At 49.8% G+C, this 11,903-nt stretch overlaps 1 protein-coding gene across 1 annotated transcript in view; it reads right to left on the bottom strand.

The window, feature by feature from the left end:
* Window positions 1–11,903, bottom strand: part of VAV2 (vav 2 guanine nucleotide exchange factor) — a gene marked incomplete at its 5' end in the record, with an annotated part of 105,088 nt that overhangs the window by 34,573 nt on the left and 58,612 nt on the right. The window contains 2 exons of the mRNA XM_010134973.1: window positions 387–455; window positions 11,439–11,497. Coding sequence (XP_010133275.1) covers window positions 387–455; window positions 11,439–11,497 — 128 coding nt within the window. The remainder of the gene's footprint in view (window positions 1–386; window positions 456–11,438; window positions 11,498–11,903) is intronic.

Genomic DNA, 11,903 nt, shown 5'->3' with positions numbered 1-11,903 from the left:
GCCACCCAGCTGCCCCGGAGGGGACCCAGCGCTGAGTCAGCAATGGGGATCCCAGCCCCCGCAAGCAGCTCGGAGGAGGCATTACATCCCGGGTTTTGCAGTTAACGATGGGGTCTAGTGGGCAGAGGGGCTCCCTGTGGGCTTGGCCCCCCTCATCCCACACTGAGCCACTCATAAACTCAACCCCGTTAACAGTGATGTCTCCAGGGCTCTACATGGAAAAAGATGGACTACTGTAAGAGCTCAAAAATCTCCTGGCAAGACAATCAAAGCAGCCAGCCTGGCTCTCTGAGCCCCGCTGTCAAATTTTATCCGACTTCGCTGGAACTACACCGCAACTTTTCCCCTCTCCTGTCCCCTCCCCACGAGACGACGAGGCCACTTACTCCGCCAGCTCCTCCAAGCTCCGATACACATCGTCATCGTTTTCCGTGGTCTCCTCCGATGGGAAGGGCCTGGGGAAGGAGAGGAATGACAGGGTTATCAGTGTCTCGCCCCTCACAGTCCATCCCTTGCAGCCCCAACTGAACTCAGCCCAGCCCCAGGCATCCTGTTGGACAGAGGGTGTTTCAGAACAAAATGTTCACTGCAAATACGGTTTTTTCTATTGAAGCACTAGCTCCCCGGATGGTATCATCTCCGCTACTTCCCGTGGGCAGCGGCAGGACAAGAAACCAGGTGGTGAGGCTGGTTCACCACAGGGCACCGAAGTGAGGAGCATCATCTAACAGCAGCTCTAAGACCCCGTGCCTGAGCCGCTGCTGCCTGCTGTGCTGGTGCTGCACAAACAACTCAGTAGAAATGTAACTCGAGTCTAGCACTGGACTCGTTGAGACAGAGAAACACCTTCTCCACCTGCTTTTCTACCTGTGAGCTCCTGCCCCGCTCAGCTGGGGCACACCGAGCTGCTTCCCACTGGTGTCTCCCATCGCTCCAAGCAGCTGATTCCACCAAAATGACTGAGTCCTTACAAACCCTGGGCTTCCTCATCTGAACAACTTTGTCAGAGCTGAAAGAAGTTAAAACCCTGGGGATGAGGGAAAGGACACCAAAAGGGCAAAAGGAAAGGGGGAGAAAGCAGATTAAAAGAGAAGGGGAGGGAGTGGGGGGAATACAAGAATTCCTTGGCTCATTCTGAAGTAATAACCAAATAATGTATGAAGAAGATGAAAAAAATACCGCTTTAATTAAACCAAATGTATTATTGCTGGCACGGGGCCAGGGCAGGCTGTGGCTCTGCTGGGGCTGGATGCACCTTATGACTACGGCTGCACAGGACTGGGGGTCCCCCAGGGGCAGGGGGAGCTGGCACAAGAGTGCAGGGAACAGAGCGCAGGGGACACAGGCTGTGGCACGGCAGCTCGGCGCGTCCCCTGAGGGCACCTCAGCGATGGCAGAGCCAGGGGTCCCTGGGCTGAGAGCCACACGGGATGGGATGCTGACGGAGAGGAAACCTGGACACACGTGAACTTTTAACTGCTCCCAAGAGTGATTTCCTCAACTCCCCTCCTACCCTCCCTCTTTCACAAGAGATTGCCTCTCCTGAAAGATTTAACACATGGCCTGGCTAGCCCCTGAATTTGCTATTTTTGGACGCTGTCTCTAGCATTAATTTGCCTTCCCTCCCGGCTATGCTTCACCCTTCCTTTGGTGAGCAGCTTCAGAGAAAGTGTTTTGAAATAGTGCTCAAACCTGCAGCGAGTTCATTAAAACCACGTCCAGGTAGTGAGCCCAGCAGGGAAAAGGGCTGAGGTGACCCCGGCCACAGAGCAGGACAATTTCATGCTCCACCAGCTATCAGGGCTGCTGTGCCTCTGCAAACATGTTTCTAAGATGTTGGGGGAAGCCCATTTTGGTGATCAGCTTCAAAGCATAAAGGTACAGTGAGAGAGCAGGATGCGTGGGAACTGGTCTCGGACTTCAGCCCCAGCGGGCAATGGATACTGCAGCCACGGCCGCAGGGCTACGTCATCCTGCTCCAGCAAGAAAGGAGAAATCGGGGGTGACCTCTGTTTAAACACAGCTTGTTAAAATAACAATAAAAATAATCCACCACAAGGCATGACCCTCCTTTCTTTTACATGCATCTTCCACTCTTAAACTCTGACTATTCCCTTCTCCAGTGCTCACCATGCCAGAAAGAAAGAAGAGAGTCATAAAGAATATTAAAATCACAAGGACACATTTCCCACCATAAATAATCAGTTCCCGTGAAAAACCCCTCCATGTAAGACAGGAGCAGCAAAGAGAGAAAAGTATTTTCTAATGAGAGTTTCATGGAGCCGGCAGCTCTGTCAGCCCTCCCAGCTTCACCTTGACCATGAGCAAAGCACCAGAGCCAAAGTCAGGGCAGGGGAGGAATTAATAACCTGTATCTCTGCAATAGCAGTGAACGGCTAAATGAGGATGCACAGAGTGCAATTAGAAAGAAAGTCACGCTGAGGAGAGGATTACTAAATGGACCACCTAAAACCTGGAGCTGAAGGACGGCTTTTAGGAGGAAGCCTTGTCTTTACCGTTTGTTCAGGTCTGTCTTCCACAAACAGCTCCAGAGAGGCTCCCCATGTCCCCATCTCCCCGCAGCTCCTCTCCTCTCCTCCAAAACAGGCTGTCAGCCTCTGAACTTCAGCACAAGTCACCTGGGGCTGGACTGTGTCATGGGCTTTGGGCAGCTCTAACCCCAACGATCCTTGCTCTTCCCCAAAAGCCCTATGTGACAACGTAATTTAACACAGCACCACTAATTATGACCGTTATTTAAAATATCTCCCTACTTTTGGCTTAAGGTCCCTTATACATCCATTTACATTATTTTTCTCTGCTGGACACAGGAAAAAATTAGTCCTCCAGCAATGAGGCAACAAGAAAGAACCTCCAGGGGTCAGGAAGAAGCATCTTAATCTAGTCGGGCAATGGCGCTGCATATTCTCCAGCCACGAGCTCCCCAGGAACACCCTCATTGCTTAGGACCAGTCTGTATGTAATTGGTATTTTTTTTAAAAAAAAGAAAGAGCAGAAATTTGGAAGTCCAGGGGTCTAAAAGCTACTGACTCCCTGGGGAATTCTTACAGATCTCTGGGTGCACTGCAACTTCATACACAGCATTAAACGTTACACCTGGGAATGCCCAATAGCAGTGAGTATTCCGAGTCCACCGAAACCGAACTGGTTTTTAGAGATCTCAGTTCATTTAAAGTCATTTGAAAATGTCCCTTATTTAATAGCATTAGTTAAGCACGAGACTTTGTTTTTCACTGCACCATCATTAAAAACAACCTGCTGAGCCATTTATCCCAGCCCGTGCCTGGGCTGCAGCAGCGCGAGCCCTTTCAGATGAAGAGCAAAAGCCCCAGCAACATCAAACGCCACTGCAGCAGGCTCTTAGAGATAATAAACCTCCCAGAGCAGACTTCTTCACAGACAAACCCCACAGCGTTCAGCATCGCTTCCAGAGATCAAAGAACGAAAGGAGGATCGATCTGATGTGTTTGCTTTAGAGCCTAAAAGAGAAGGGAAGACCAAGTAATTTGTTACGGAGTTTAGAGGGAGCTTCTCCTCTCGAGGACGAGACTTACGGCAGATGATCGTACTCGACATGCGATGCAAAGCACCCCCTTGATCTTACAAAACATTTCAGCTACTTTCCGGGTTGTAGACTTGCACATGCACAGCACGCAGCACCCTGCAAACGCCACGTGCTCTCGCACAAGGGGAGGCAGGAGCAGTCCTCAGCCAGAGTATGCCACACGGGGGGATAATCAATTAATATTTCATGAGACACCTAATGCAAAAACCCCTCCCTTGCTCTCAGCGGTCACTCGGGTTGCCCCGTGATCCATCCCACGCCCCTCCTCAGCAGCAGCCCCCGCAGCAATCCTCCATGCGCTGCCTGGCTGCTCTCTCCTCTGAATTATTTAATGGGAAGAGCCAGGTAGGCTGCAAGTCTAACAGCAAGAAGCAGAAAGATTCATTTATTTATGAGCATATTTCAGCATCTGGGTGCTTTGTCCTAGCAACTGAAGCCAGCCGCTCACCTCCACAGTACCGTCACAGAGAATACAGAGTCAGTGACCGGGCAGCTTTAGGCTGATAATTATGTATGGCAGCATCTTAGCCTCAAATCCGTGTGTGACAGGGCAGGAGGATCCAGCGTGATTTATTTTCTATTCTCCCTGTCTCCATTCTGATTTTGTGCAGTCAAACACCAACCCTGGGTGGAAATGTCCCACTCCCCGCCAAGGAGCTGTTTCCATCTGAGGCCACTCTTGGTGGAGATCGTGGCGGGCAGATCTGCAAGGAGGTTTTCATGATTTGTGCAAAAACCCATAGGAGACTCAAGGAGGTGGCTCGTCCCTTACCAGGAGTGAGACTCCAGCCTCCCAACACCACCATGATAATCTTCCCTGTTTTCCTAAGGCCAGCCATCACACTTCAGTGTTTTAAAAAGCAGGTGGAGTACATGACACCCGTGAAACCTGAGCTGCTCCCATCTGCTGCCCCTTCTGCCAGTGATTTCTTCATAAATGGAAAGGACCAGAGCCTCAAGCTGCTGCAACGGAGCTTCTACAGCTCTGCAAGGATGGATGGGGCTGTGCTGAGTCTTCCTGGCTCACGACCTGGCAGAAAAACATTTCCATGGCATGGCATCTACAGACCGTAATTTCACACTGTAGTAGTTCACAAAACCACGGCTGGGTGTACAGATCCTCCAACGATCTCATTTTGAGGAAAGTATCATGGTCTATACAAGGAAAACCCGCAGGATTCTGAGATTTCACTAAGACTTTGGACTTCAGGCTGTGCTTTCTGTGCGAGTCTGGGCAAGGGTTTAGCAGTGGGCTTCATCTCCCGTGCTTTCAGAGGAGTCTGTCTGTCTGTCCCACTGCCGAGGTTCAATGCTCCTTCAATCCCAAACTACACTCCCCCAGGGGAAGCACTCAGACCTCGGCTGTTCGTAGCATGACATTTTCATTGCTCCAAACTTCTCCCTTTCTTTTTCACTCCACTTTTTCTCCAGGATGGCATATCACTCCTTGAGCATGGGATCCTCTTATGTCCATGACCCTGGGTCCCCTGTCAGCCCTGCCAGGTTCTGGCACACCAGAGCCATAGCAGGTCCCCATGGCACGTCATCACAACCACAGCACTCCTGAAGCCATCCAAAGAAAACCGTGTGGTCTTGCAAGACATTTACATGCAACTGGGACTGCATTCATCACCAGCTTCAGCGGGATCAGGCAGATTAAATCAGCATTTCATTTACTGACGTACCAGGAGGTGGCTGTGAGCTGACCAGGGATGAGCAAAGAGGTGACCTGGAGCAGCTTCTCCAGCTCCACTCTTGACCTGGGCAGCACCTCCAAGTTTGGTTCCCATCTGTGAAATCGGAGCAGCATTGAGGGAAGGATTTTGGTAAAGTGCTGCGAGATGGATGAAAACTACACTACGACGGCCCAAGAGCCATTTTTATAAAGCAGAATAGAATCAATTCTCTCCCTGCAGAACAAGACACATCGGAGCATACCAAAAGCTGCTGAATTTAATTAAAATCACACTATTGTGTTACATTACTCATCCCTGGAAAGAAGCCCCTCATGCTGTGCCAAATTTTAGACACGTCCTCTGAAAAATTATGGTTTGCTTTTATTTGTGGTCTGGAACTTGCAAAAACTCTCACAAGATTAATTCTGATAGAAATTCAGTGGGGGAACAGCAAGCTACATCATCAGATAACACAGAGATGATGATTTTGTAGGAGAGTATGCACAGCGTTTAGCACAGTGCACTGCACAGTGCCCAAGGGTTAGCTGCATGCCCCGCTTTATCTTTAGCTCAAATCTGAACTGAGTATTTCTATGAGACAAGAAGATAACAGCTCGTATAATTCTATGTTTCAACACATTATCGCATTTTTAAAAATTTCTCATGTACCAGTGCTTTGCTCAAGAAAGCGGAGGGATTGTCTCCTCACTTCAGCTCCATCTTGACGATAACAGATGGATAAAATCAAAAGGGGAATCCAGAATCATCATTCTCAGAAAGAAAGGGGAAAAAAACCCTCAAACATTCTGGGATAACAGCACAACTAGTCACTAGGAAACGATCTGGCCCAGGTCTCTGACTCAGGAGAAAACCAGACTTGAAAATGCCGTGGCTGAAATCAATGTCAAGTGTGGTGAGCAGAGGCAGGGCAGCTCTCCCTCATGGTGGGAATGTCCCCATGGCTGGTGGTTCCAGCAGGTTGGGGAGGAGGGAAGATGCACCCGCATCTCATGTGCTGGCTAGAACCTGCAGCAGTGCCCTGTCGAGGCCAGCACTGGGACAGGGGGTTTGCACCCACTGTGGAGGGGACAGCCAGAGCTCTCGTCCCGGCAAACCAGGGCAACTAACTCAGCTCAGCGCGCGTTCACTCTGGGCTGATGGCACCACTCTCCTGGGGAGCACAAAGATAAATCACAGCTGGGACGTAAAGACCTGGAATGCACCCCATGGTATTTAACAGCATCCCTGTAAGGCTCTGCAGTTGCCCGACTTTGGAAAACATTCTGTTAAACAAAAACCTTGAAACCACCACTTTTCACTAGCAGCATAGCAGCACAAGGGAATCTTTTAGCAGCAGGAGCAGCAGTCTCTCTGCTGTACCTGAGCAGCTGCAATCCTGGGAAACCCGTGCCAATAAAAACAAACAGCGACCTAAACAGTTCTACCTGTTTGCAGAGCAGTGCCAGCACTGCTGGCTCTTTGCTCAAAGGCACCAGCAGCGCGTCCCTGCCAAGCGAGGTCCTACTGTGCAACGCAAACCAGACCTAAGCAGACCACCTGGATGAGCAGCCTCTTCTGTGGTCCACAAGGAATAAAACAGCGTCTCTCCCCTCTTTGGTGGGCTGCAGAGATGTGGTTTGTCGCAGAGCACGTGAGTACATCTCTCTCCAGGCACAGCCCATGGTGGTCCCTCCAGCCCTTCGCCTCCAAGCCCCGCTCCAACCCCTTCTCCATACCTGAGGCAAGGACAGCATTTCAGAGAGACTCCTGATGTAAGGGACTTCCAGGCACCCAAAGCGCCCAGCACCCCTCATGGAAATCAAGCCTGCCCTGCAGCCACTAGCAGGCAACAGCTGCCAGCAGATCTGCTCCGTCACCTCAGGGCTTCGAAACACAGAGGTGAAACGCCAAGAGAATCAGCATTGTATCTTTTAAGCACAAGGCAAACCCCAGCCCAGGGTGATGGGTTGGCCTCTCTGTGTTTGCCTGGAGGTACAACTAACTCTCATTCTTCTGACCAGCTGCCTCCACCAGAAGGAGTCCTGCCTTGGTCCAAAGGATGGCAAAAACACAACTATCCCCTTCCCCTTCCCTTTACCACTGCTGCTCCCGCAGGAGAAAACCTCCTCTTGACAAACAAGATTCACCCCCCTCCCCATTTGCAAATGTTTTTCAATCTGTTTTATTAACTGTGGTGCCCTCTGAAGAAAGTCACTTAGAGGTTCAGTTCATATATAAAGGATTTACTTAGATTAAGGGCCTCAGTAAAGGCCTTTGAGCACACTAACTCCTTCCCGTTTTCAGATGGTTTCACTGTGCACACATTAAAAATGCATGCAGGCAGCATGAGCCAATATTCCTTAACCTCCTGCTTCGCTTGCAAAACTCTGCTTCCAGGAAAAACATATATCTTGGGGAGATGAAAAAACACACGTCCCCTCCACTCCTCGCTCACACGCAGCCGGTAGAGCTCGCTCACATGAGGTGGACGGTGGCCGAAGCCCAGAGGATGCCGGGATGTTCCATGAGCCATGGAGAACAGCCAGGAAAGACTAAGGAAAAAAACGCTTGAAGACAAAAAAAAAAAAAATCTTGGTTTATTAGGACCTGCAACAAGAAGTCCCGTTGTCCTGCAGCGAGCTGAGTTTGCTCAAGAAAACTTGGAGAGGGAATGAAAACTCGTGCTCCGGAGCACAGGAGAACCTTTGCAGAGGAGCCCAGTGTGACCACACCTCTTTGTTCTGCTGTGGAACCGCCCACCCAATTTGGAAGCATTTCGTGCCAGCCACCACGAGAAATGGGGTAACGGCCTGAATGGGCCAGGAATCAGATCGGCAGTGATAACTCCTGGCTGTAAAATAAAGGCTCCTTGTTCAGAGACAGCCGTGGCCGGGCATGGAGCGCGGTGGTAACTCCTCACTGGGATTGCTGACAGTCCTCCAGACAGACAGAGGAAAGGATGAGAAACAGGAACAATTAAAAAAAGTCCCCTTTCCTTCACTGCTGAGCAACGCTAGACAAGGAGGACCTTGTCTTTGTCCCCACATACAGCCTAGAAAACAACGCAGGGATGAAAACCGCCAGAGAGAGGAATCATCCCCTTACCAGAGAACCTGTGCTCCCAAATGAGACCAACGAGCAGCACTGCCCAAGGCTGCCTGCACCCTGCCAGCAGGCAGCTCGTCTCCAACAAGCCCAGCAAACAACGGCACTTCTCACCTCCCCACTTCCGAGAGGGGAAAATCAGACAGACCACGAAGGGCTTTGTCCAGGGCCACGTTCAGCACCTGGGGCAGAGCCAAGATCCAAATGTAGGAGTAACTTCACGCATCCACTTTCCCAGCACATCTTCATCCTCACAAGCATCTTTTCTTTGAACGACTTAAATTACAGAGAGAAAACGCGCCTTCTCCTGGGAGGCACCAAGAACCCTCTTATCACCGAGGGGCTAATTACGCATGGGGCACTACCTGGAAACCCAGCCTGGTGGGGGCGGTGGTGGTCCCTGCCACTACACGCCACTTTAATCAGCTTGCACTAACAGCTTCGCGCAAGCAAGAAATCTATTTTTGCACTCATCAGAGCCCGTCGCCTGCCAGGAGGTTAAGTCAGTGATGCGCCACGCTGGGGGTGACACACTTCTCTGCAGGACTTCTGGGACTCGAGCAGAACCAGGGGAGGGAAGAGGCAGCACGGGCTGCAGCTAGGGCTGCACTCGGTGAAGCCCAAGCAGTGTGCTGCAAACAAAACATAGCATTCGAGAGCAATTTTTGCCATGTTTTGCTGCTTGTAGCTTGTTTCTTGGAAGAAACACTCTGTCATCTCAGCGTTGCTGTCCTGATAGCTATCTGATGTACTCTGTAAAACAGGGTTTCTCTGGCAAGACTCATGTATCCAGAAATTATTAGACAGAAAGACTATTTTTTTGTTTTCACTCAATAGCATACAAGATTGATTTTTATTTTTCTAACCTACAAGCCATGAAACTTTTTTAAGGATGAGTAATAGGCTTGAGGGTTTATTTCATTCTTAATTTGTGTGATGCTGATTCTTAGACCCCAAAAATAGGGGTTAGAGCAGAGCCACATTCATGCTCTGGGGTGCCTCATGATCCACTCTCCATCCGAACCGTGCTCTCTTTACCGTGTTTCTGAGCACTGTGCTTAAGCCAAAAAGACGTTTTCTGTTTATTTCAGTGACAGCATCTTCACCTGGGGAGGGACCCCTATCACTGGTCAACCAGTGAGCTGAGGGGCAGTGGCGGCTGATGCAGCCAGTCCCTTCAGAGAGCCAGAGCCGCTGCTGGTTGCCACAGATTAACTCATTTGCAATTGGCTTCTGTCATGGAGGAGTTTGTGATGGTGTAGTAAGGAATCATCTATTTAAAAGGAAAAAAATGCAGCAATGGACAAAGCAAGGGCTCTGTGACTGCAGGGGACAGCAGTGATGGGAGACGACACCCTCAAGGGTCTATTTTCCAGCTAAAGGAAGCAGCATTTTCTGTTCTTGGAGAGCTGGCAAGAGGAGGAGGAGAAGAGTTAATATACAGGAAAACAGAGTTAGAAGCAAAGAGCCACTAAGCTCTGTGCTATTCTTGTCTAATTACAATGCCAAAGGCTTCCAAGATAAGGGATTTTAGTAGGAGCCCTAAATACTGGTTGTAAAATGAATGAGAAAAAGCCACATATCCACAAGAATAGCCACGTCCCTGGCTCCCAGCTCTGGCCCAACCCACCCCTGGCAGCCGGAGACCTCAAAAGAAACACCAGTGATTCAGCCAAAGCCTTCCCAGAGGAGCCAGCTCATTCATCCTCTGCAGTGACACCAGGACCTCTCTGCCTAGGAAGCGTTTGCCAGGGGTGACACATTGCAGCCTCCCCCAGCGATGCCCCCAGACTTAACCCCAGCTCTGGCGCACGTGGGTTCCCCCATTACTCCCTGCCTCCAAATGCCTTGGATGTTCTTTTTTCTTAAGATAATAATCACTGCAGGCTTCTCCAAGACTCAGGGATACCCTTAATAATAAATAGTCCTTAACTGACAGCATGTCTTCATTCCTCAAACCTTTGCCCCTAGGATGTCCCCCCAGTCCTGGTGGGATCTGTCAGAGATGCGTTTAACAGATGGGAAGGCTCCAAGTTTCTGAAAAGCTGCTCCTCTCCAGCAATATCAGCATGGTTAAGGCAGGGAAAAAAAGTTCAAACAATGGAAATTGTGGCATTGGGTGGTTGCCATGGGTGGCAGGGCTAGAAATAACACGGGGGCTCCATCCAGCCCACGTCCCCACACCCTGGCTGTGGCTGGCCCTGGGATGCAGCCGCAGACCAGTGCCATGCTACACCCCGACCAGAATAGCAGCAGAACGCATTCTGCGGAGAAAAGCAAATGTCTTCAATCGCTGGGGAAAAAACACAACCCAAAGAATCCCAAAACAAAAGAGGAAAGGTACTTTACGCTGAGAATTCTTCCCAGTTATATCCGTGGTCCTAACGAGATGTCATTAGCAGATTAATTACAAAACCCCACACTAACAAGAAAACCAACTGCAAACCAATTTTGCAGGGAACTGAACAAAGACCAGGATAAGAGCTCTGCTTAATAGGGTTGTCTGCTGATTTTAATTCCTTCTCCATTGTTCCTTTGATCAGCAGAGGAGGAGCAGCCCTGGCAGCAGCGCAGCCCACTCTGGGTGCAAGGGCCAGGTTACTGGTTAACCCCCCTCAGCACTGATGTGCCTTTGTCAAAGCCAGGCAGAAATGTCCCAGCTGTTAGTGACCAAAAGGCCACCTGGACACTCCTGGGAGTGGGGACAGTGGGGTGACAGCACAGCTCTGTGGGCAGGGCAAAAAGGATGGGCATTGCGGGTTTTGCTGGGCTCCTGGTCCTCAGCCCCTGCAGAGGGGACCCGAGCAAAACCTCCAGCAAGAGACACTAAAACCCTCTCCAGTGGATGTATTGCAACCAACTTGTGATATTTTCACCTATTTTATTTGTAAACTACTTCTGAGCAGCTGCTAAGGTGCTTTTACAAGTACCCTACACATCCCAAAGGCATTCTTTATGTCTGTTTAACCCTAATAAGTGGAGCTTCTGAAGACTCTGATGTGATTAAATATGTGGAATATGGATAGGGAGAGAGAAACATTATTTAAAGCTTCATATCGAAAGGATCTTACCTAATTCCTTTGTTTTGAGCAATACTGTGGAAGGAGAGTCTGGATACCGCAGAGATCACCTGGGAACGAGAGAAAAAGATGCTGGTGTGCTTACTGAAGACAGAGGAAGGTTTGGTGGGAACTCGAGGACCCACAGCCTGGTATTTGGGCTTGAACACCCACTGAAATGGATGTGTTCCAGTTCTGCCCCCCAGCAGTATCACGGTACATCACCATCAGGGCTTGGAGGACACTATCAGTGCAACCTCCCCTTTTTAATGCTGAGCGTAAAAGACACCAAAGATATTCATTCAACCGCATCATGCGATGAGATTCCACCCCTCCACTCATACCATACATCCAGACTTGCTCCAGTAGGTTTTACGCCACACTGAGAAACGCTGAAAAAAAGCCTTCTTATTTTCTGTTTTATTACAGAAGTTTGTAACACCTTTCATCTCTCCCCACACAAAATGATCCTGCTGA

The sequence above is a fragment of the Buceros rhinoceros genome, unplaced genomic scaffold, assembly GCF_000710305.1.
Source record: "Buceros rhinoceros silvestris isolate BGI_N320 unplaced genomic scaffold, ASM71030v1 scaffold7874, whole genome shotgun sequence".
Taxonomy (NCBI): Eukaryota; Metazoa; Chordata; class Aves; order Bucerotiformes; family Bucerotidae; genus Buceros; species Buceros rhinoceros.
The sequence above is the reverse complement of the archived record's forward strand: the minus strand, read 5'-3'. Positions and strand labels throughout refer to the sequence as shown.